The following is a 27,582-nucleotide window of genomic DNA, read 5'->3' as shown; positions in this document are numbered from 1 at the left end:
AATAAATATCCAAATAGGCTCGTATCAAATAAGAGTGTATTTGTGCCTTTCTCTCAGACAATCAAAAGTTTTGTTTACCTTCTTCTGCCTACATTTTGTTTTAGCATTCTACTCTGATAATTAATCCAGTTTTCTTTACTAAGTCCATTGTTTTGAACTTGCACAGTCTCCAACATATGAGGGCATCTCAATCCATTTTCTGATCTATTGGTTGACTTTAAATGGCTATTTTAGCCTTGCTCACAATTCCCTTAATTCTCTTTCAACACTTGTTTTTCTGTTGTTGTTTTGGGTTTTTTAGCAAAAGGGCCTCCAGGGCCATATTGTGCCTTTTCATTATTAACTTATGACTGAGTTATTAATATAATTGTTGTCAGAGGCCATTATATACATTTATGCTCTTCAAGTATCTAAACAGTGCTTCAAAAATTCCTGTCAATGATATACAGGAATTTTTCTAGCAGGGATAAGGAGGTGATTATTCCCTTGTATAAGGCAATGGTTAGGCCACATCTTGAGTACCTTATACAGGTCTGGAGGCCTCATTTCAAGAAGGATGTAGAGCTGCTGGAACGGGTACAGAGAAGGGCAACAAGATTAGTGAATGGAACAAAGGGTTGCTCTTACGAAGAAAGGCTTAAGTTTCGCAAATTACAGAGTCTGGAGACTAGGCACCGGCGAGGTGATCTGATAGAGGTGTATAAGGCTTTGAATGGTTTGAGCATGCTCAATGCCAATGGGATTCTTCATCATGCTCAGAATAATCACCTCAGAGGGCATAAATTCAAATTGAGGAAGGACTGATGTCGGATAGATGTGTGGAAATTTGCCTTTGGCCAGCGGGTGGTTGGTTGGTGGAACCGACTTCCATCACTTGTTGTTGAGGTTGATAGCCTAAACAAATTTAAAGCTCAACTGGACAGGTATTTCGAACGAATGGAGGGGTGAAATGGGAGTGGTGTGTGTGTGTTTTTTTTTTTTTTTTTTTGGCTGATGCTGAATAAGCTTGCTTTCTTGCACATCATATGCCTCTACTAATGCTAATGCTAAAATTAGCATTATTTCCAAGTATGTGTAGTAAATTTAAAGGTTCCAGCAGATTGGATGCTTGTTTTTCTGTCTAACCTGTATTATGCTTTTCATGTTCAGGCTAAAATTTTTGTGTGAAAAAAAAAAAATAATAATAATAATAAATTTGGTTTTCCCCTACAAACAGTTCTTGACCTACGTAAATCTGCACTTACAAATTGGTAAACTGCCACCCACTTTAGTACTTGTGGATCTTACAGCTAAAACATAAGGTAGTCTGCCAATCCAATTCCCCCAATTAACATATTTTTCTAAACAACAGAAATACAGCATCAGCACAGTCAAATTAAGATTAAAACTTACAGACATGAAAATCATTTTACAAAATCAAACCATAACAAACCTGGTCAGAGAATGTGCAAGCGCACACACCTTAAAGTTTTTAAAATTATGCTTACAGTAGCCTGAACTACAATTACATCACACTGCCAAATGAATTCTACTTCTGGTTCTGCATAAAAAGACTAGTGGCATTCATGCCAGTAGTCTTCTTCCTGAAGCAATACAATACTAGAGATGTATATTGTTTTTTTAGTGATATTTAAGTGTTTTTGATTTATTTTATCCTTAAAAATGGCTAATAGAAAGAAAGTCAATGCCCAAATGATTCACACATCTGCCAACTTTTAGAAATTGAAAAATGGCAGACTTTTAATAGGGATCTACTTCAACAAGAATGCAGGAGAACTGTTCTCAGAATCTTTTTCAAAATTTATGATAAATAATAAAGCATGTCATTGTGAAATGTAATAAACAAAGCAAAGAACTTTAGTCCTTTGCTTTGTTTACTTATTTTTATTATATTCAATTACATGGTATTGGATAACAATAAATCTTAAACATTCCACAAATTGGAGGTGCCAATGTATTGCCAATACATAAAGGAGTTTCTAAGAGTGAAGTTTCCAGTCAGTCTAATTTCTATGGTGGTTAAAATCACAGTTAATGATAAAGGGTGAATTACAGGATCAAGCAGATAGAAATAGAATTCTGAAGGAAACAGAAACACAGCATTGTGTTCTAACCTGGTTAGCTATTCTGACAGACAGAATCTGTAAGTGATGTCTCATGAACTGCCTGTTGGAAATAATTTTGACATTTACTTAGATTTCGGAAAATCTAAGTAAATGTCAAAAGGGCAGGAGGTCCTGCAGCCATCCTGCAATAGTTACTAACGGTTATTCTTTAGATTGAGCTAATATAATTATTAACAGTTAATAAGAATTATTCTTTAGATTGAGTTAATTTAAGAAATGGGGTTACCCAAGGATTGGTACTGGGACCACTCTTGTTTTTCATTTTCTTAAATGACATCAATGAAAGGATTCAGGGTGTGAAGTCAATTTTCAGATGACATCAAGAGAGTAGTTAACAATCAGTGCCAAGCACAGCTTCTTCATGATGATTTAGATAGACTTCACAGATGGTCAGAAAAGTGGCAAAGTTTTAACATTGCTATTACTCCAGCAAGAGTAAAATATTTGTGTTGCTTTCCAATTAAAATTAGCTTACACTTGAAGGAATAGCAACAACAAAATAACTAATGGCTTGGTGGGGTTAAACTAAAAACAGTAGATTAAGAAAGACATTTGGGAATTACGATACAGCTGTCGGACCTGAAGTTCTCTGGGCAGGGTAGACAGGCTGCAAGGAGGGTCCATGGTATATCCTACCAATGATTTATTGAACATTTGCCACATGAAATATTGTGTCCAGGTATGGAAATTACACCAAAAAGAAAAAAAAAATTTTTTAAAGGATCAAAAGATGGGCAATGTGCCTCGTGAGGCATACACGAGGAAAAACATTGAATGTGGACTGCAGAGCATGAAACAAGACACCTTAGAAACCTGAATGAGCTGTATAAGACTCTAAGAGACGAAAGTAAAATAAATAAGGGTGAAGTTTTCACTGTTATAAAAGGATTCAGAACTAGGAGCCACAGACTCAAATTATAGACGGGGGGGGGGATATAGACTGGATTACAGGAAGTTGTTAATTATTGGAATATGTTGCCTCCATCGGTGGTTGACCCCTCCTCATGTAGGATAGACACCTATGCAAGGAGGAAGTCAAATGGGTGGTTTATTATTATTTGTTTTTGTCTGGTGCAGCAAAAGCCTGGGGCTTCCTTGCACCATATGGCTAATACTTGGCTGAAGTTCACTATAGCAGCCTACATAAGCAAATTGACTACCAAAGTGCAGTCACATTACTCAATAAATTTAAAGTAACCTAATCAACTTTGAACACACTGATGCTTTTGTTACTGTATCTGTACTTTTATTTGTTCCTCCTTATATTAATTTGTTTATTTTTCAATATATACATTTATTTACTTTTTTTATATATATATATAGCAGATAAGCAGTAACTGTTCTTGAGAATGCGCAGCTATTAGTGGTTTTACCAAATTCATTCCTAAGTCTTCGAGGAATAGGTGTCTTCTAAAAGTTTTACTTCTTTCGTAATCTTCGTATTTCTTTGTGTACAGAACAAATCCATTGATTGCTGCCAAATTCAGAATTTGGAAAAATATCACCAACGGCCAACACTTAGTGTTATGGGAGCATGTATATTCTGCTACCATGTGATCCAAATTGTCTACAGCCCCTCTGCACTTATTATAGTCTAGTATCACTTGAGGTTTGAAATCAGCTGTTTCATCTGATATAATCAAATCAAAGTGCTGAGTTGATAGTAAGACTATGCTCCTATTTTTCTTAGGAACATAGGAGATCATCATGGCATCCTTAGTAAATACAGCATTAGTTGAGTGCACTGTATGGTTTGTATTTGGGCAAAATTCTTGAGGAACCTCTTTTCGATTGAGCTGCATAGTTCCGTTTAAGTGTTTTGCTTCAATAATTCTTAACACCTTGCTTCAATAATTCTTAACTCCATAACCCGAAGACAAACCTTCTACCAAAGTTTATTTGGTTTTTAGGAGCATTAGCAACTAAGGCCATATTGCTCCGGGATATGCGGTGGTCATTCCCTGACCTTTCCGCATCTTCCGTATTTGGTGGTGACGGGCTTGAACCTTGGTCTAATCAAGAAGCGTGTGCTATGCACTGCTGCTCCTTCCCACCTGGCTACGGAGGCGCCACCTTCTACCAAATCTAATACTACTGTCTTGCCCTGTTCCTTTTCAGGTGTGCCATCTATCATTCCAGTATAAATTTGCATGTTCCAGCAATAAGAATCTTCTACACATAAGGTCCATATCTTTATCCCATACCTAGCTAGTTTGGATTTCATATAAACACGAAATGGACACCAGCAACGGAATGAGACAAGCTACCCATCAATGCCTAAGTCACCACCAGGAATATGCACTTTTTTACAATTCAAAACAAACACGTGGAATATATCCTCAATCGCTGATAACTTACTCTCTTCTCGCCATTGTGGCTGAGTCTCTATATTGTCAAATCTAATGAATCTGAGCAAATCCTTCATTCTAGTGTGTGACATGGTTACAGAAAAAAATCACATGTTGCAATTCAGGATTTCTGTGGCTCCATAATTCTAGAATGGGTTCCTGACATCCTCTGAGCGAACTAGCAATAATCAACAGGCCTATTTAATGCTTTTATTTCTAAGCAACTTACTTCCTTCCATTCATCACCTTTCAGAGAGATAGCTTTATGATCGGTTTCTTGAATAAGTATATCCAAAATTTCGTCAGTTATGAATAAGTCGAATGCTTCTATGGGTGTCGTAATCTTCTCACTATAACTTGTAAGTATGGGTTTTTGTTCAGTGTTTGTTACAAGACATCTTCTTACAGATGGTTATTTTTTCGACCACCGTGTGCCATCTTTAATCAGAATTGTATTTTCAGAATTATTACTTTCATTGCAGTCATCAGATAATTGCATCCTGGATAGAAATAACCTTCTTTACATACCTGAGAGAGAGAGAGAGAAAGAGAGAGGGGGTGCAGAATTATTGCTTTCACTGTCTTTGTCGGATGAATTGCTAATTTGTTGCCTTTGGCTTTGTGAAATGTCTTCCAGTAATACATCGTCTTCTGACAATTCCAGTTCATGAGGAATATCCTCAAACTGTTTTTTTACTAACTTCTCAAGTTTGGCTTCAGTGAGATACTTATGCACATCATCTAGCTATGGACTGCCAAAATCAAGCATGCAAGAATATTATGCTGTGAGCAGCAAAGCAAATATGTCATGACATGTCCTAACACACTTTCAAGCATGCTCTGACCAGTACAAAACGTGCACAAAAGAATAACTGCACTCTATAATGGTTAACGATGTTATAACGTTGACGGCCATGTGGGGTCACTTGATTGGGGTCACACTAGGTGACCCCAATCAAGAAATTATTTCATCTAAGTTAGGTATTTAAATGTTTTAAGCAATTACTCCATAGAGATCTGGAAAAGGGTGAAAAACTTGGCTAAAAAAATAACGATGCCTCTAAGACATTAATTGAGAAAAATATTGTAAAAAAATAGCATTGGGGTCGACACCACCTGGTCATCAGAAGGTTAAAATCACATGGAACAAACATAGGAGTTTATTCTACAATTAAAAATAAGAGTTACTATTTAACACACATCTTGTTCAATGTAACAGTCACAAAACCATAATTCTCTGGCATGTCTTATCATTTCAGGACTATTCTTAAGTGCTTTAGCAGCTTCCAAAACATGATTTCTCAGTTTGTTTTGCATAGTAATACATCTAAAAAAAAACAAAAAAACATGGATTTCACGTGACCCCATGCAAAGTAATCTAGAGGTGTGAGGTCAGGTGATTTGGGGAAACCACTGTACAGGACCAATCTGCCAATCCATTGGTTAGTGTACTCCGTATTTAAAAAGTGAGACACATTATGGAGGAAAGTGGATTGGTGCACCTTCATGCATGAATCACATCCTCTACAGATTTTAAGGATATGACTTTCAATAGTTCCCACAAACGGTTCTGCAGAAAATGTAATTATACCATTCCTGAAAGCTTTACTAGTAAATAGTAAGGGGCAGTAAGACTGTCCCCAAAAACATCACACCAAATACTAACAGAAAAGTTGTGTTCAGTGCACACTGACAATGTATAGGTTTTCTTCAGCACAGGTATGAGTATTTAGAGAGTTGAGAATTCTATTTTTTGCAAAACATGATTCACCTGTAACCAGAACAAGGGTGATAAATTGAGGATCATGTGTACATTGCAAAATATGTCAATGATGAAAATTTATGCATTTATTCTTATCTTGTGATAACAATTCTTGTAGAGATTTATTGTGAAATGAACACAATTGCTCTTCATGTAATGTCCTCCATATGCTTGCAGACGATACATTTATGCGACCCAACAACATTCTGGTAACTTGCGGTAGGAGAAATTTGTACAATATGAAGTATTTGCTTTTCAACATTTGTAGTTCACCAAAATCCACTTTCCTTTACCAGAATTTACTCTTATTGTTTCAGCACATCTATTTCTCTAAATTGTCTTCTCACACAGCAGCAAATTTTTTACAATTTGGTAATCACGAAGTTGGAAATTTTTTAGCATATATGCAAACAGCAGCTATGGAATTCTTATGAACTTCACCATAAATAAAAATAAAATATCAGTTAACTTAGCAAAAGTAAACAGATTTGTAGTGTCTCTCATAACATAAGTTTAACAAACGCCATATGATAAACAATGAAGGTTCCATATTCATCATGGATCCTGAAATTCAAGTAATAGATGTTCACACTTGCAGATGTATTCTGCTATACTAGTTACAACTGAGTAGTAATGGTACGAATGCACTCTTCAAGTTGGTATATGTTTTGTACTGTTTACAGTACAAAACATACAGTACAAAACACAGTTGTATGTTTACAGTACAAAACATAGTTGTATGTTTTGTACTGTTTACAGTACAAAACATACAACTTGAAATACATCAAGTATATTTTGCAGTTCAACAAAATCCACTTTCCAAAATCCATATTTTTTTTGTCAAATTTGAACACAAAAATGTTCAAATTTATGTCATAAAATCTTGGAAATAGACTTTTGAGACATATTTTTATAGGAACTTTAATTCTTATTTTTAGCAGTAGAATATGCTCCTATATTTGTTTTGTTTAATTTTGCAACACCCTATATACATAATATGCAAGTAGAAATGTGTGCATGCATATAATTTTTTACAGCTTAATGGTTTTATAAACTTAAATGGAAGTGACATAATATAATAGGTATTATAATATATACTGAATGTATTTTGTATGTGGGTGGGTGTGAACATGTGTTATGAATGTTTAGTGGTGCATAAGCTGAAGTGGCTATAGTGCATCTGGAAACTTGTGCGAAGTTGCCTAATTTTCTTCCATATTAACCTGGAGTCAGTGTTTCTATTTACAGTAGATGCAAACCAATTCCAGGAATCCTTCTTGGCTTGTTATCAAATGAGGCACACTTATACCCATAACTTCTCATAGTTTGTAAGATTAACTGTGGTTGGGGATCAACAAAATAAATTCCATGCTTTGTTTTTTTTCCTTCTTCACTTTTGTGTATTCTTCATTCCACCAAAAGTTAAAATGCCATTGGGCTGGGAGATTTGATAATAGAATTGAGTATTTAGCTACAGAGGTATATAATGTGATATAATCCATAACTTAATCTATGGGTGGAGACAATTTTCTCATCCAGGGTGACAGCTGATTGAAATTTTACCCAACTGGCTTGAGAGAATTTCAATTTATTGCAGGGCTGGGCTAATGGTCATTGTGTAGTGAGCAGATTATAAACTGGAAAATGATCACTACCCACAGGATCATCCATAACAGACCATTCCATGATTGGAAACAGTATCACGGAGCAAATCGAGAGATCAGTAGCAGAAGTTTGTTCAGTTTACAGATGGACAAACTTCTTGTATATGAGTGTGTGTGTGTGCTCCACTATTAAGAATGGTAAGGTTTTGCTTATCCAAAAAAGTTTCAATCAGTTGGACATGCCTATCTAATTTAAGCGATCCCCATAAGGGGTGGTAGCCATTGAAATTGCCCAACAGACACAGGGGAAAGGTAACTGTATTAGAAGTTCTTCAAGTTCTTTGCAAGAAAAGGTATGATTTGGTGGGAGATGAACTGAAACTAGTGTTAAAGCAATTTGAGTAAGCAAATGTACAGCAACAGCTTCAATTTGAAGAACAATCTACTTACTCAGAACCTGTGAGTTGACAAATATGGCCACACAACCATGTGATCTTGTTTATAGATAAAATAGTTATTTATAGAGGAAAAAAATTTGAGGAGATTGATAGGTTTCCTTCAGACAAAAACCAACTGGAGAGTAGCAATTAAAGCTTTAATGTTGTCAATACTACTATGAAATCCTCTGCAATTCCACTGTAAAATAAAAGGTATTACTTGAATTTAGTAGAAAAATCTGTATCTGACTGCTTTTTTAGTGTGACAGGTTTATAGCATTCACACTTCAGTTTGTCTTTTTTGGAAAGACAGGCTGATCAGTGTTCATGCCTTCTTCCACATACATTTCTAGAATCAGATCTTCCTAGGTGTGTCTTGAATATTTTTTCTTAAATTGGAATTTGGACTATGTGATGTAGCAGCAACCACTGGAGTGGGGGGGGGAAGTTTATTTGCCCGGTCAAATGCTTAGGGACACTGGACTGTTGCTGAGAGAGTACAACCTGAGCCCAGTAGGAAACTGATATGTTCAAGGGAACTATATTGTTTTTGTGCAACATTGTCATACATACGTTTGGGTATGCTACTTGGAGCAAATAATTTCCTTGCTTCTTGTGAGTTTACCTTATTTTTTTTTACAATTTGTTTTCTCAGTTTTCCATCTGTCACACCTTAGAGCGGCCTTTTCTCAAAGTGTGGTCCACGGCCCACTGGTGGGCCGCGAATTTTATTACTAAATAAATATATTTGCTCTGGTCATTTTATGCTAAGCGCTGTTTATGTTTGGCATGTTTATATTTGTGTCACACACCTGACAGGGTCCAGGTTTCTGGTGAACCGAGTAGTTCATGGCCCGGGATCCCCCGACTGTATATGATTCCCCACTCTACGGCCAGGCGTTCGTGTGCTCGTGCCGGATAGGAAGGTGTTTCCATCGTATAGTGAGAAAACCACATGGTATTCCAGTCATGCCACACTTACCGTGCATACCGCATCATTGCTTTTATCAATGTCGCCGGAAGTGTAATTGGGAATAGTTGTCTGTTTGCATCTTATGTTTGAGAGAATTGAGTGTTTACACGTGTCAATACTCACTGTAAGTCTATTAATTAAAATTTGGTTTATTAAATTTTACTTATTTAGCTATCCCTATTAATTTAAATAAAGTAAATATTTTTTTACTTTATAAGTAAAAAAAAAAAATTTACTTTATAAACTAGGTTCTTGAAAGATCACACTGTAGCAGAAAACTTGATAAAATCTGCTGCAAAAGTAATGGCAAAGTTTATGCTTGGGGGAAAAAGCAAAGAATGCTATTTCAAAAGTACCCCTTTCTAATGATACAATTAAACGTTGAATAACAACGTGAAATGTCAGAATAACAATGTGAATAACAAACGTCAAAATGTGAAATGTCAGCTGTTATAGCAATCACATCAGAGTATGTACTTTTCTCTTCAACTTGATGAGTCAACCGATTTGGTTGGCAAAACTCATCTCCTTGCATATTTCAGATATGAATATTTAGGAAAGTACACGATGAATTTTTATTCTGCCAAACCCCACCTGGTAGGACTACAGGAGTAGATATTTTCAAAGCATTAAAATGATTTTCTGATACGTAATAAAGTTGACTGGAGATGTTTGGTCTTTGCACTGACGGCGCTGTGGCAATGACTGGAGAAAGGAAGGGCCTCTCTGTATGTGTTAAATCTGTTGCACCATTGGTAACAGCAATGCACTGCAGCATTCATCGTGAACAACTTGTTGCTAAGAATATGCCAAATGGCCTTAAAACAGTTATGAATGAAGCAGTTTTTTTTGTTAGTTGTTGGCGCATCGGCTTCTGTGGCCACAATGCACCTCCCAATGTTTTTGCATTTTACTCTGATCCAACCTGCGACCTTTGGGTTGCCAGGAGGCAATTTACCCACCTGGCTAGCCCGGTCGGTGAATGAAACAGTAAAATTTATAAACCACATCAAAGGTCGTCCTTTGAATGCAAGTATTTTAAAAATATTATGTGACGAAATAGGTAGTGAACACACACAACTTCTATTTCATACTGAAGTTTGCTGGCTTTCACTTGTAAAAGTACTTACCCGTTTCTTTGAATTGCAAGATGAAATCAAAATCTACCTCCATGATAGTGAATGTGAAGTGTTTCACCTTTCCCCGATCGCATGCATAACATCTCCTGGCTTGCTCAACTAGCATATCTAGCCAATATATTCAGCATCTTAAATGGTTTGAACCTTACTTTGCAAGGAAAAGATGTCACCATCTTTAATGTTCAAGATAAAGTAAGAGCAATATGTATGAAAATGGAACTATGGCAGAAACGCCTCGACAAACAAGACTTTGAGAGTTTTACTACGCTGAATGATTTCTTGATGACGTCTGTCAAAAAAACTTCTGATATGATCATCAAAGACTTGAAAGAGCACTTACAAGGCCTTTGCAACCACTTCAAAAAATATTTTCCAGAACCAGAAACAGGATTTGAGTGGATCAGGAATCCTTTTACATGCATGGAATAAAAAACATCGAGGGGATGCTTTCGTCAAAAGAGATAGACAATCCTGTTGAACTAGCTTCAGATATGTCATTGAAGCTAGTGTTTAGGGAAAAAAGTTTGATGAGCTTTTCGCTCCACATATAGTCCGAATATACTGGACTCACCGATATAGCACTGAAGTACTTACTGCCATTCCCCCTCAACTTATAACTGCGAAGTTGGTTTTTCAACACTTGTGAGTCTGAAAACAAAGAACATAAATCGGCTAAATGTGGAGCCAGATATGAGATTAAAACTCTCCAGCTTGGAACCAAATATACCTTTACTGGTTTCTGAAAGTAAGCAGTGCCATTCTTCACATTACTTTATATAGTATATTTTGTTCTTTTTTATACGTACCCACTTAATTCCTTGAATAAATAATTATATACTTTACAATTGTATCATTTCTCGGTATTATTCACAGTATATCCCAACTTCCAATTTTCATTCAACTTAATTTTTAGTTGGAATCAGTTCAGGGCTGACAATAAATGCGAAGCCCACAATTTTACACTTCGATGCGGCATTTGTAGGCTCACCTCTGGGGGTAAAATATGACCCTATCTTTAAATGTGAGTTACGGGTGGGACTAGTGGGCCACTGAGTTACGTGCTTTGTCCAAGCGGACCGCAATCAGAAAAGTTTGAAAAACACTGTCTTAGAGTACACAGGATGGTTGCCTTTGCAGTTGGAGCAGATCATTTGTCACCAATCACTTTGAATGTGATTGGGGGGGGGGGGCTCAGTATCGGAGCAGCAAACCCGGTTTCCTCTGCATGTTGTCTGAGAGTCGCCATACTTCTGACACATAACATCAAGAGATTGGCAGTGTGGATGAATGTTGCAACATAACCTGCTTTTACTGATGTGGGTAGGTTTGGGATATTAAAGGTAAGAATGATATTCCTAGTAAGTGTAACTTTGTCTTTTTTAATCATAATTTGTCTGACTGCTATTGTGCTTTATTTTTGAAGCTCTTGAGTTATTCCTTCCTCCATGACATTCAACAGATCCCAGCTAGATATAACCCCCTTAAACATGTTTCGAGTTTAAATGAGGAGATACTTTCACTGGAATTTCAGCAAAATTTGTAATTTGTAGGAGTTTCTCCAAATGCATGTTATTTATGGTTTCCACTAGAAGATTTCCTGATACAGTCTGTTCAATATCTTAGGAGATCCTGCAATACTTTCCAGGTGTTTATGGATAAGGGAGGGAGATAGTTTACTAAGAGCAGTGGTTCCCAAACTACTGAGATCTACAGACCCATTCAAAATCAAAAAAAAGTTTACGGACAGCTTAAAAAAAAAAAAAAAAAAAAAAGTATTTTCCTGACCCTTATATATACAGGATGTCTCAAAAATATTGGTACAAATGGTTAGGGGAGGTAGGTAACATCTAAAGGAATGTGAATCGCATAAAGTAGTAGCAAAGGCACAAGAAGCAGAAATGACACAAGACAGTAATTTGTAGCAAACATTTATTTGACATAATATTATCAATGGAGTACAAGATGGATGCATTTCATGATGTTACAAAGATGTTCGAAGGTTCCACCACAAGACGCAATGCATGCATGACACCGACGCAGCATGGGTTGGCGGACATGGTCGAACACACCTGGAGTTTCTCTGACAGTAGCCGAGTCTCAGCACAAGATCCATTTCTGTCTCCACAGGCAATTCATACACGATAGATTTGAGGGCCCCCCCACAGAAAGAAATCAAGGCTCGATAAATCAGGTGAGGGTGGGGGCCAGGCAGCGGGTCCACCACGGCCAATCCATCAATGCCCAAAACACCTGTTCAAATGGTCACAAAACCTTCCATAATGGGCAGGCGCCCCGTCATGTTGAAACCAAATGTTGCGTCTCACATTTGCTGGAACATCGTCAAGTAACCCTGGTAGAACTTGTTCAAGAAAGATCCGATATTTAGCGGAGTTCAGGCTGGATGATAACAGGTATGGGCCGACTAAGCAGTCACCGACCATACCTGCCCACACATTTATTGCAAAGCGATGTTGTGCCGTATTGGGGCGCACACCGTGTGGGTTGTCGTGAGCCCACACATGAGCATTGTGCTGATTGAATAAGCCTTCCCAAGTGAAATAAGTCTCATCCATGACCAAAACATAGGCTGGAAAATTCAAGTCTTGAACACTTCCTTGGAGAAACCACCGCGCAAACGCCACACGTGCAGGATGATCTTGGGAGAGCAGTAACTGAACCCTTTGGAGATGAAAGGAGTGTAAGGAATCGTCGTGCCAGACACGCTGTACACTGCAACAAGACACTCAACTGCCGTTGCCTCTCCCTAAGGCAGAGGCAACGGCATGTGCGCTGGTAGTACGATTATTCTGGATGGCATTCAACACACTTTTTTCCATGGCAGGAGTTCGCGTCGAACGTGGTGTCACTACTCCTGTTACCTCTAAATGACCCATAATCGGACAGATTTTGATGCACACACACACAAACAAACAGTGGTCCGGTACATGTCTGTCTGGGAAGCATTCTCCATAAATTCGTTGAGCGGTTCGTCCATTGCCCTCTGCTAATCCATACAATAGGTGCATGTCTGCCAGCTCACAGTTCGTATATCGATGCATGCTCTTTGTGCGGCGACTACTGCTAGAATGAGTAAACCAGAAATTTTCCCTTTTGCGAACTGATGAACAGAGCCGTGTACCGACTTACAGTGACGTTTCCGATTATGGGTTCCTATGCGATTCACATTCCTTTAGATGTTACCTACCTCCCCTAAACGTTTGTACCAATATTTTTGAGATACCCTGTATAAACTAACATGTAAAAAATTTTGTTTAAAACAACTCAACTTTATTCTTATTTTTACATAAATATAAAATAAAAAAATTTTTATCATAAATTTGCTATACACAGAACAAATAATTTGACCAGATCCAGAGGATCCGTTTCATGGACCACCACCCAGGAACTGGTTTACAGACCTTCAGAGTTCCGCAGACTTAGAGGATGGTATGTTAATGAGTGGAATATGAGAAATGCAGTCAAGTCTGTTGCAGAAGAATTTTTGAACTTTTTTGGTGGGTTGTGTCACAGTCAGTTTCTGTCTATGGCTGAGAACCTGTCGGCGCTAAAGGTGGAAACACATTATGTTCCATATTTGCACCTTTTGGCCCTTGGCAGATCAACTTTTCTAGCCCCACTACAGGGAAGAAGGAGCAGTGCCTGGTGTGACCAAATGAAGATTAGTGAGGGTTAGTAACTAACAAGGAAAAGTATAAAGAAAGGTAGCTTTCCTTCCTCACTCTCTCCACAAACTTTGAGACAAGAGCTGCTATGAAATAAGAAGTTTTAATAAATGTGGAAAGTTAAAAGAACTAGTAGTAGCTTTGGAAGTATTGCTCAATGATAGCACAAATAAATCGCTTAGTTACAATCACTAGGCACCTGGGGACCATAAATTTTTTTTTTTTTTTTTTTTATGAAAACTCAAAACACGAGAGGTATTAGAACCTATAGTACTTAGTACTGTGCTGGTGTTGGAGGGTGGGAAGACGAAAGAATATATTTGTTAACATTAAACTAATGGCAATTGAATGACTAAACGAGGAAAATGAAAAGTTGGTTCTGTTAGTTTGAAGTTGGACAGTAAATGGATGTTGACTGATGGCGGCACATGTTCAGACTGTTTTGAAAGAGAGACTGGGAATTATAGAAGCCAATTCAGAAGAACAGTGCCCATGGAAGTATCTGCAGAAAAGGCACACAGCAGAAACAGTAAGCCTATGAGACAGTGAGTGGAGAGAACCAGTTAGACATGAGACATTAATTAACCTAACTGCCTTCTTCTGTATGGAATCTAGAAGCCTGAGAGGGGACCCTTGCACACATCTGTGAACAATATTCCATTGTAGGGTGGATTTTCGATTTGTACAGAGTGAATAGCTGTTTGGAAGAAAAGTAACGTGGAGAGCGAAAGAGAAAACAAAGTTTTTTAGAAGCAGAGGAAGCAATATTTGTAATGTGCTTCTGCCAAGAGAGATTATAAGTCAGGGTTATCCCCAAAAGAGATATATCATTTTGCCTAGAAATCGGAGTGTCACAAAAGATAAGCATAGAAGCTGAAGAATCCTTTTTGCGAGATATAAGGCAGGACTGAGTTTTACAAGGATTAAATCGACTAAGCTCTCTTTGCCCCAATGGAGAATTACCTGAAGATCGGCATTTAAGGAATTGGTAATAGATATTCGAGAAGTTGAAGCTGTTTGAGCAGGGCAAGGTTTCTCAAACTGGAAAGTGGAATGCAATGTGATATTATCAGCAAAACTATGGATAGGATTTCCAGTCAATGGAAGATGGTCATTAATATACAAGAGGAAAAGAGTGAAGGAAAGAACTGAACCTTGGGGGTCAGCAGCATTAGTGGAAAAGATAAAAGATGGGGAGCCATCTACCATCACCCTCAGTGAACGGTCAGAGAGAAAATTGGATAACCAATTACAAAAAACAGTTAGAAAACCATAAGATGGAAGACTGTTTGGAAGCCTTTGAGATGTCAAGAGCAACTGCTTGTGTTTCACTGAACTTTTCCATTGAATTTGTCCATAAATGGGTAACGTAAGCCAAAATATCACAAGAGATCAAAACTGAATCCATACTGGCAATCATTGATCAGATGGAAGGTTTCTAGATAGTTTAAGAGTTGGCTGTTAATTGATTTCTCCATTACTTTAGAAAGAGTAAAAGTAATTGCATTGGGACGATAATTGGATGGGAGGGATTTGTCACCCTTTTAGGAACTGGCTGTATATGAACAAATTTCCAAGCAGAAGGAAAAACACCTTTGGAATAAGAAAGTTAAAAAAGGCAGCAAAGAACAGGAGTAAGTTCAGGAGCACAGGTTTTGAGAATAAGTGGAGAAATACCATCAGGACCTGGTGCTTTCTTAGCATCAAGATTTGTCAAAATCCTTCTTACATCCTTTTGACGGAAGAACACAAGAGGCATTGAATGGAGCGTGTTGGGAATGGTGGGAGATGTTTTACCAAGATCATTAATACATATAATACATGAGTTTAAAGAAAAATGGGATGCTAGCAAGTCATCTTTATCCTTGGCTGAAGTGACAATACAACCATCTGGTTTTGACAGAGGTGGGAGCAGAGACGGGCAAAAGTTGCTGCCAACAGCTTTGGCAAGAGACCAGAATGCTCGGCTAGCATCAGGGCAAGAAGCAAGTTTTCTACTCTTAGCCTGTTCAAAATCTATTTTGGACTGATTAATAACTGCTTTACAATTATTGCAAGCTTCAGTGTAGGCAGAAAATGAAACTGAAGAATTGGAAACAAGCCAATTACGATATGCAACACTCTTCTCTTGAACAGCCTTAGCACATTTATTGGAAAACCAAAGTTCTAAAAGGTTTAAAAGGTTTAAAATCTCCTCCTTAGATAAGGAGGAGATTTTAAAGTGGAGTGTGGAATAAAGGATTCCACTGACATGATCTGAGCAAACGTTGACATCAGAGGTTTTGAAACAGTAATCCGACCAAGGAAAAGAAATCTCGCAGGTCATCTCAGCAATTGCCAAACAATACGAGGCTGGGAACAGCCATGAGATAAAGGCTCCATTGGAGAAGAGACCATCAACAAAGTTGTGATCCGATGTTCCTAAAGGACCACTCACTTCGACCATGTACTTAGAAGGGTTGTTTGTGAGAAAAAGATCAAGCGTGTTGGCTGTATGGTTATGATTGTACGGTATTCTGAGAGGTAAATGAACAATCTGTGCAAGGTCATTAGTAATTGCAAAAACCTCAGCATCTCGACCAGCTGGATCTGTGTGACTAGAGAATGGAAGCCAGCTGGAGTTGTGAACATTAAAATCACAAAAGAAAATTACCTCACTGTTAAGAAAGTTGGACTGGAGAAAGTCATGTTGCAAAGAGAGGAAGTCAAAGAGCTCCAAGTGATTAGTGGAGTTGGGAGAATGGTAGATGAATTTGACAGAATGAGGTAGAGAGATTTTTTAACCAGAGAAGGTCGAAAAGAGATTTTAAATTAAAGTGGCTGACAATAACGGAATGGACAAATGCACAAGTACCACTTTTGAGACGAAAGTAATCATACGGCAAATAATTTGGGCAAATGAGATGAGCAGTGGCTGAATCAACTGATAACTGAGAAAAAGTACATGGGGTTTAGCAGACTGCAAGTGGAAATGGACATCATTGAGATTAGAACTGAGATCACATCTATTTGTGAAATGGACTAGGAAGTGTTTGGAAAAATTTAGATCTTTTTGCAGATAAGCTTACTCTATTAGTTTGACAATTCATGGTGTATTCAATAGTAAGAAAAGTAGGAGGTACATGCTGTATGAAGTAATGAAATTTTTGAATATGGCATACACATGGTAAGAATATACCCAGATCCTTGACATAATGTGGTCTGAACAATGCCCCTCGCATACACACTACTCGGATTCCCAGTCACTATCTGGCAGAGTAGAGGTAGCAAGGTTATACACTAGCTGATCCAGAAGCCTCTTAGAGAGTTACCAATAGGTTCAGTCTGGTGTACTAACTAGCGACCGGCCTGCAAACACTGTTTTAGAGCTGTACCCTCGAAATGTAAGGAAGTCTGGATCTCGCCGTAATGTCCATCATAACCTCAAAAGACATCAGTCATTAAGAGATGGGGAAGGTTTGAGCAGAACTTGGTTCTGGAGACTTAACATGGGTTCCACCACTTCAAGCCTCCAATAAGCAAATTGGTGGTATTGCACCGGTTAATGAGCGGCATCTATCACCTAGTATTGTCTGGTAACATAGAGGGGGCAGCATTCCTCCCTGTGGTGTAGGCACCACACCTCAACCCCTGCTTATGTTGGTTCACACCTGAGTGGTCACACACACAGTGTTCTTGTGTATGGGGGGGTTATACCCATGATTACTAACAGTCCCATCATTGTGAAGGTGCAAGCAGGGAATTTGGCTGTTACAGACCGACCGGACTTTACTGAAATTGGGTCCACTTGACTTGAGTGTCACCCAAATATCAGTTCCATCAGCGTTTTAGACTCCCAGGTAGCAAAGTACAGCTTGTCTGGCATATTTGAGAGAATGTCTGCAACAACCTCAATGACCAAACATTATTAAACATTATGTAATATGAATATTACAAATATATTTTGTAATATTCATATTACAAAATATGAATATTTCTGTAATATTCATATTTTGTAATATGAATAAGAATGTAATAAAAATATGTACTTATGTAATTTTAAAATTTTGCGTAAGGTTTTATAAACATGAAAATGTACTTCCATCTTCATGTAACGAATAGTTATGTTAATTTTTTTATTTTGGCAAAATTTAAAGTTTTTTTCATCGAAAATAATCTTAAAAAAATACAGGAGAGTAATTTTTTAAAAAAATTCCATATCACATTTTTTGTAGGTGTGGGAAGAAGGGGATGTAATGTGAAAAAATCAATAATTTTATGTTCATAATGGATGAAATGTTGGCTAACATGACAAAACATCTTAAAGTAAGCTATAATTTCATCAATGTAAAATGAAAGTTTATATTTTTGTCCAACAGACTTCCTTCTTCAAGTCTGGATGCACCCCTCAAATTTACTGAAAGGAAAGCTTGTTCTACTGCCCACAACATCATAAATCTTGTCTTGCAAACAAATTACTTCCAGAAAAAAAAAAAAAAAAAAAAAACCACAGGAGGCTAACTCCCCATATATAGATAATTTTTTAGGTTCAAGAACCATAAAAAATCTCTAGTGAGGTACCAGAATAACTCCTCTTTTTCCTCTATTCTTAACCTCAATGTACTGCATATTATCCTTGGTGAGTTTTCATAGAAGAAGATTCTACCTCATGCTGAGGGAATTTGACTATAATTTGTCATGCTGGTCCAGTGCAGGTTGGCAAATCGACAGTATTTAGCAGTCAGGGGTTTGAACCCAGGTCTACTCAAAGAGCGTGTGCTACTGCACTCCCGCTCCTGACCACTCGGCTACAGAAGCCTTTTTACCTGGACATCATTGTTACAGCAAAAGCAAAGGAAGAGACCATTCTCAACCTCAAGATCCATTAGCCAACTAACCTACCTGTACACCAATGTTATTGTACTGTTAAATACTGTTACAATTAAAAAAGACAATGTTTTCATTTGTTTCAACTAGAACTCCTGTTATTTCACATATATGAGATTTTTGTGTATTTTTAGTTTCCTCTCAATTACCCAAAACTTTAAGTTGTGCAAAAATTATTTGGTAGCCTAAGTCTATTTATTATGTATTAACCTACTAACCAACTAACCTACTTGTCCAGGTACGTTAGTAGGTTAATATATTAATATATAGGTTAACTATTAACCAACTAAACCTACCTGTCCAGGTAGGTTAGTTGGCTAATGGATCTTGAAGGTTGAGAATGGTCTCTTCCTTTGCTTATATATATAATATTATATTATTATAATATGTGTGTGTGTATATATATATATATATATATATATATATATATATATATATATATACACACATATTAAGGCAAAGCATTCCTATGACATACTGAAATTAATTTCAGTAAATAACCATTCCTTATTAAGAAAGCAGAATATAAAATCATGATTATTAAAACAGTTCATTAGATACAACACACAGTAAAAATAACTGAAACTACTTTTGCACACATCTCTCTCTCTCTCTCTCTCTATATATATATATATAGAGAGAGAGAGAGAGAAACATGCACTTTTTGTTACACAGAAATCCTTAAGAAAATATCACTTACTTCATCATTATTAGTTCCCTTAAAGTTATGAATAGCTTTAACCACATAAGGAGTACTCTCTCCTAACATACTTAGAAGATAAGTAACTAATTTAAATGGTGCTGTAATCGATAATCATAAAGTAGATATTTACACATGATGAAATGCATTTTCTGTAAAAAATAAAATCATTACAATCAAAATTGTGCAATGAATACAAATAGATACTAATGAAATTTGCTGAACATATTAACATTTTATTGATAAAAACCTCTTATTTATCACAACATTTCTACTACTGGATGAATCAAAACAAATATTAAGGCAAAGCATTCCTATGACATACTGAAATTAATTTCAGTAAATAACCATTTCTTATTAAGAAAGCAGAATATAAAATCATGATTATTAAAACAGTTCATTAGATACAACACACAGTAAAAATAACTGAAACTACTTTTGCACACATTTAAATTACATGGAACACAAACTCTGTGATGCCACAGAATGAAAACATTGTATTTGATGATCCATATTGATTACACATTTCTGACTTAGATTTATCTTCTGAGGTCATCTCCTTCTCCTAAACCACTGATTATTTACCTATTATTTTTTTTTATTTAAAGTACCTCTAAAAGTACTTTAAAAAAAAAAAAAAAAAGAAACAGTCATAACAGTTACATAAAACAAATAAGAAAATATTATTTTTATACTGTTACTTAATTATATTTAATTTTATCTAATATGTGCACATCATTGGAGCATCACATTTTTACTGTAAAAGCAGATAATTGGTAACAGAAAAAAAAAAAAAAATTATATAATGGAAAATTTACCTAAGAGAAAATATAAAGGAGCAATGACTTGAAGGTCTGACAAAAAAGGGGAAGGTGCATTTTTTAGAAAAAAAGATTAAAAACTTCGACAACTGTGTAATTTCAGATCTGCGGCAGTTTCCCCAAAGCAGCAAGCTTGTCAAGGCCAATCAAACTGATGCTATGATAACAGTGGGGATTCTACTGATACACTGGCCAACAAAAGAAATGGCAAAGGTTGTAGTGAACTTGGTACCACTTTTCCATTGTGGATACATCCTGATGGAAGTGTTCTGCTTGCTCATCACTTACACCTCACTCATTCTGAGGGGAAGAACTGAGAAGAATGAAGAAAATGAATTTTCAAAGACAGTTGGTAGCCAATATCTTTATAACACTGCAGTAAAGCTGCCATCAGAGATTCATTAGCATTAGCATTAGCAGAGGCATTTGATGCAAGAAAGCAAGCTTATGCAGCATCAGCCAAAAAAACCCACTTCCACTTCACCCCTCTGTTTGTTCAAAATACCTGTCCAGCTGAGCCTTAAACTTATTTAGGCTATCAACCTCCACGACAAAGGATGGAAGTCTGTTCCACCAACCAACCACCCGCTGGCTAAAGGCAAATTTCCGCACGTCTATCCTACATCTGTCTTTCCTCAATTTGAATTTATGCCCTCTCAGGTGATTATTCTGAGCTAGAGAAAGAATCCCATCAGCATTGAGCATGCTCAAACCATTCAAGGCTTTATACACCTCTATCAGATCAACTCGCTGGTGCCTAGTCTCCAGACACTGTAATTTGCAAAACTTAAGCCTTTCTTCGTAAGAGCACCCCTTTGTTCCATTCACTAATCTTGTTGCCCTTCTCTGTACTCGTTCCAGCAGCTCTACATCCTTCTTGAAATGAGGCCTCCAGACCTGTATACAGTACTCTAGGTGTGGCCTAACCATTGCCTTATACAAGGGAATAATCACCTCCTTATCCCTGCTGGAAAAATTCCTGTATATCATTGACAATACTCCATGAGCTACTCTTGCAGCCCGTCTGCACTGCTCAGAGAACTTCATATCTGCCTGCACAACCACCCCCAAGTCCCTTTCATTCTCTACCACTGTCAGTGTAGTACCACAGAGTTGATACGTTGCTCTGGGATTGCTGTTTCCCATGTGTAGTACTTTACATTTGTCAATGTTAAACTTCATTTGCCACCTCTCAGCCCATCTGCTCAACCTTTCCAGATCCTGTTGCAGCAGCATAGTGTCAGTAGTGTCCTTGACAACCCTGCCAACCTTTGGACATTAAGCTTGATATACCATCATCAATATCATTTATAAATACAGAAAACAATAATGGACCCAACACTGAGCCCTGAGGGACTCCACTAATAACATTAGTCCACGATGAGCAGTGTCCATTGATTACCACTCTCTGTCTTCTCCCTCTCAACCACCCCTTTATCCATAGCAGTAATTTGCCTCCAATGTCACACTGCTCCAATTTGTGTAGCAGTCTTCCATGTGCAACAGTATCAAAAGCCTTTCTAAGATCCAAGTATATAATTGGTATTCCCTGGATGCAGGGAATATCAAAGCTATTCCCTGCATCCAGTTCTTTTGTGACTGCATCATAGTATCCAATCAAATTGGTCAGGCAAGACTTCCCCTTAACAAAACCATGCTGTGTCCGAGCTATAACTGAAGTCTTGTCTAAATGATCCTGCAGTGCTTCTTTAACCAGTGCCTCCATTAATTTTCCTGGAACAGAAGTTAAGCTCACAGGTCTATAATTACTTGTGTCAGCCTTTGATCCTCATAATTATCATCTTTCCTTCTCATAAGAAATCCATGCAAAACTGCTTTAAAACATTCAGTACCCTGTAGCTGTGTTTCAAACATATCACCTTTCAGGAGTTTCTTTATTTGAGGCCCAATGAAAATTCCTTCTTTCAGTTATGCAAACTGTTAAACTTCCCAATGGCATCCGTAGCCGAGTGGTCAGGAGCAGGAGTGCAGTAGCACACGCTCTTTGAGTAGACTGGGGTTCAAGCCCCCGACTGCTAAATTCGGTCGATCTGCCAACCCACACTGGACTAGCGTGGCAGATTATGGTCCATTTCCCTGAACATGAATTGTTGAGGAGGCATCCATCCTGCAGTAGGTTAATAATGGCTGCAATTTATTTTTTTTTTTAGGCAGCAGAATCCATTTCCTTCTTTATCTAGACCCTTAACAGATTTTTTGTTAATCCACACTTTATATGCAGAGGAATGTATTTTATATTAATTCTCCCTGGTTAAAATTTCTTCCTCTTTTTATGACACCATGCAGACCACTGAGTAATCCAATTATGTTAACATCACCACAGACATTCTAAACAAACTCATGGTACTTTATGCACTCAGAATCTTGAACATATGTTTCTCTCAAACCAACAGCACGAAGTGGAGGAACTGATGGGCGTGCATTTCCATTGTGCAGCAAAATTACTTTTAAACTTAATTTTGAGAAATCAATATATATTAGGATTGTATTCAATATCCAGTTAGCCACATCCTTGGATTTGTAGTGCAGGTAATAAACATATTAGTGGAGCCTAGCCCACACTTTGTCCTGATCCCATTCTTGCAACCAAAGTACAAACAAGATGCATGTTTAGTAATACTTTAGATTTTCTTCCTGAGTTTTTACTGTAAACCATTCACATACACAGTATAAATTGTCAGGGTGATTCAGAATTTACTTGCTTCTGCTTAAACATTTAACAATACAATGTCAAGCAAAACAAAGTAGAAACAAACAATATGCACAGTTAAGGCTTTGAAAGGATTGATCAAGCTCAATGCTGATGACATTCTTTCTATTTCTCAGACTACATACGTGAGGGTGCAAAAATTCAAACTGAGGAAGGATGGTTGCAGGATAGATATGCAGAAGTTTGCCTCCAGTCAGAAGTTCACTGTTGGAACAAACTTCCATCTGTCATTGTGGAAGTGGGTAGTTTGAATAAATTCAAGGAGAACTAGACAAATTATTTAAGGGGATGGAGAGATGATGTCGGATGTCTCCCTCTGATCCTTCTGTGAATTAGGGATACAACCACACATCTCCAGTCCATAGGGACTTCCCAAATCCAGGGGGATGCTCTCATAATCATGACTAAAGGTTTGCTTGGCTCTTTTCCACCTCCTTTAATATAACTGGATAGATCCCCACCACCCAAGTATCTTTTTACATGTAACCTCAACAATTTCTCCTTCACTTTCATCTCAGTTATCACAAAAAAATTCAGCCCCCTTTCAGAATTTGACTATCTCCATCCCTACAAAATTCCTCATATTGTAGGTGCAAAAAATAGCCATTCAGTCTGTCAACAACCTGAACAGGATCAACAGTTAATCCATTTATATCTAGTTAACCAATGTGATACAACCCCTTCCTTCCACAATTTAAATAAAGTCTTTGCTGCGTTTCTTGAATTCTTTTCCAGACACTTCTTGTAATCTGCCTTAGCTTGCCTAATTTCCTTCGTGACTGACTTGATCACAAACTAGTTTATATCTGATATAAACATCTGTGTCACCCGATCATTTATATGCATCTCATGCATTTTTCTTCACTACCACAAGTCTCATCAGTTCGTCTGACATCCATTTAGATCTATGGCCTGTATCTCTTAGTTGGTATAAAAAGCCTAGTAGCTTCTATAGTAACATCCCTGAATGCATTCCATTTAGAATTTGCCGTGGTTACCTCATCAGCTGGTTCTACAACAGAGAATTTAAAAACTGAGGCCGCAACAGTCACCTTTACAAAAGCAAAAATCCTTTTCTTAGCTTTTGACAGTAGCTATGCCATTAAGTAAATCCTACATCAATACATTGCAATCACTGCCACCTAGTGGATCTTTTATCTGCATATTCTTAATGAAAGAAGAGTGTCCTATATCAGCATAGAGGACTGTGTCCTGCATGCTGATGTAGGATACAACTGTACAAAAAAATCCACAAAAGGCTTGCCACTTCCCACAAGCTCCAGCATCATCATTGGTTGGTCCCATTCTGTGTCTACACAGTTGTTCATAACGCTGACTCATCTGAAAAAAATCTTACATGCTGCTGCAAAATGGAATAAATTGCCATCTACTAGTCATTTTTTGAAGTAACCTTATTTTTCAGGTTTGAAGTGTTCATATAATCAAAAAGATTAAAAACAAACTTATTACTGCCCTGAAGTTTCAACATTTAACTCACTGATAACCCCAATAATTTCAACCAAGAATGCTAGATCACACAACCTGTTGATGTCATATAACTCAACCATAGTTTTATTCTTCTGATTTAGAAATTAGATTATTTCTTTCCTTAAGTTGAAAAATCATTTTAATGTGCTACCTTTACTTACCCACCTAACAGTCAAAAAGTATATAACATCTCCAAATTCAGCTTCAGAATCTTCCAAGAACATCTTAAATTGGCATTGCTTCAAGCCTTTACTTCTGATAAAACGGACAGACTTCACAACTACATCCATAACATGGTTCATCTCTAATATATAACCAAAAAGAGCTCCGTGGTGAATTACACACAGCAGTAATGAATTAAATTTTTCCAGTGTGACCTACAAGTTCTTGATTTAAGAGGCTCACTAAGCTATATTTTTCTCCTACCATGCTTGTGGCTCCATCCATTGTGCTCCCAACAAAATTATTCCAGTTTATATTATTCAAATCCAATGCATGACACACTGCATTAAATATCTTAAGTCATCTTGTTCTGTCTTTTAAACTTTCAAGAGACAGTAAATCTTGTAAAATCTTCTGTAACCACAAATAAATATAAGAAATTGAGCTGCATCACTGATATCCGTACTCAACATCGAGGACAAGTGGATATGCAACAAATTTTTTTAAAATTTGACGTAGTTTCTTCTGATTATCTTCACTGATATCCTTAATCCTATGAGTAATGATCATATCTGACAAGCTAATGTCATGAAAGCAGACCTTTTATATGGGAAAGCGATGATATTATTATTATTAGTGATATGGTACAAGGAAGCCTGAGGCTTATGCTGCACCAGCCAAAAAAAAAAAATTCTGAATTACCCTGTGTGAGAGAGAGAGAGAACAAGAATCAGAAGTAGAAGGGAATCACCAAGAAAGAGAAGAATGATGATATCCAGCTCAGGATCCTGGGTGTGCCAAGCTCATAATCACAAGATGTGAGCCACCTCCACAGCCTAAGAAGAGTAAGCCTTCTGTGAAAGGCGTACTCTTAGCAATCTCATGACGATTATGTAGCTAGTCAGGACCAAGTCTTCATTTTGTTGAAAAATTTTTTAAACCCTGATATGGTGCATTCAAATTTTTCTGTAGCAAATCAAATTTTTCTCTTCTATTACCATCGCCTATATCATTGTATTTGGTGTGATGTGCATCTTACATACTGATCAGATGAGACACAAAACTTTATTTTGTTCAGTCACAAAATAAAGTGTTTCAATTTTTCTTGGAATTTCCTTTTTTCTTCTTGAATTCAAAGTTTTTATTCCCATAATTTTAAAATAAGGGTATATTTTTATAATAATATCAATTTTAAATTATGAATAAATTGATCTCTTAATTCTAGTGAACAAACTTTTAAAACACATGGCGATATAATCCTCCACATAGTCACTCACCCGCAGGCTAGGTGAGTTACAGACAGCTGCTAGCCAGGTGTTTGTATGAATGCATACAGAAAGCTATGAAGGTGTCCAATCTCAGCAGCAAAGTCCCATCTTCTCGTGCACTTCCAATCTCATGGACTCGCATGCATCCATGGAAAGGATTCGTTTATTCCAGGAATCTTGGTTGCAATAAATAAATTCCCAGAACTACTGTCTTTGCATGAAAGAAGGGAGGCATCTTGATTGCAATACACAAATTCATGGTACTACCATCCTTGCATGAAAGAATAGTTGAAAAGAGAAGGGTTTGCAGGTGCAACTTATTACCATGACTGCGATAGTTGGGATTTTCACAGTACCTACCAGTCAACTATTTCCTGCAAACCAATTTCCACCCAACTCAGTTCCCTGTTTTACTCCATACTTGGAATCGGTCATTAAAATTTTACGACAAAATTTGGTTAACAGAAAGTACTTGTGAAAGACCTGCACACTTTGTATGAACCAGTTTCCACTGTAGTTAGTACAAAAGTCTTATGATTCGATAAAATTTGAAAAAAGATTTTCTTCACATTTATACATATCATAAAAACTGCTGCAGGTGACATACAAAAAGCTGGCAGGCCATAGATGGCCTATGGGTAGCATTTTGTGAACTCCTATATTAACCATAAATATGAGAGCATTCTTGGATTCACAGGAGGTACTTGGGGGCTGGATACCACCACTTTGCTTATTGTAGGCGCTTGAAATGGTGAAACAAAGGTTTAGTCTCCAGAGCAAAGCTCCAGCAAACCCACCATTTCTTCCATTATGCAGTATGATTGATGTCTTTTGAGGTTATGACAGACATCATTCAAGATCCATTCTTCATTACATTTCATGGGTACAGGTCTAAACCTGCGTTTGCAGGCTGGCTGCTAGAGAGTCCACCGGACCAAACCTATTGGTAACTCATTAGGAGGCTTCTGGATCAGCTAGTGTATAATCTCGCAGCCTCTACTCTGACAGATAGTGACCAGAGAATATGAGTAGTGTGTCTGAGGGGTCATCATCAAGGGGTTGGGTATATTCTTGCCATGTGTATGCATTAGCATTAGTAGAGGCATACAATGCAAGAAAGCAAGCTTATAAAGCATCAGCCAAAAAAAAAAAAAAAAAAACACTTCCTATTTCATCCAGCCATTCACTCCAAAAGTTTGTCTAATTCTGCCTTGAATTTAAGCTGTCAACTTCCACAACAGATGGAAGTTTGTTCCAGCAATCTATCCACCAGCTGGCTAAAGGAAAATTTCCGCACATCTATTCTACAACTGTCTTTCCTCAATTTGAATTTATGCCCCCTCACGTGCTTAATCTGAGCAAGAATCCCATCAGCACGGAGCTTGCTGAATGATGATGGATTGTTCCTCTATGCGATATATATATATTTTTTGCTTGTCGGTGATGGTCTTGTACTGTTATACAGAATGGTTTT

General features: G+C 37.3%; 1 protein-coding gene across 1 annotated transcript in view; it reads right to left on the bottom strand.

Moving 5' to 3' along the window:
- The window catches only part of LOC150084187 (rho guanine nucleotide exchange factor 7-like), a 276,673-nt gene that overhangs the window by 235,551 nt on the left and 13,540 nt on the right, over positions 1-27,582 (bottom strand). Inside the window, exon 2 of the mRNA XM_090376150.1 lies at positions 19,639-19,790. Coding sequence (XP_090232276.1) covers positions 19,639-19,707 — 69 coding nt within the window. The 5' untranslated portion in view covers positions 19,708-19,790. The remainder of the gene's footprint in view (positions 1-19,638; positions 19,791-27,582) is intronic.

The sequence above is a fragment of the Mastigoproctus giganteus genome, chromosome 6 (genome assembly GCF_048544385.1).
Source record: "Mastigoproctus giganteus isolate SK-2022 chromosome 6, ASM4854438v1, whole genome shotgun sequence".
Taxonomy (NCBI): Eukaryota; Metazoa; Arthropoda; class Arachnida; order Uropygi; family Thelyphonidae; genus Mastigoproctus; species Mastigoproctus giganteus.
This window is presented reverse-complemented; position numbering and strand designations above follow the sequence as displayed.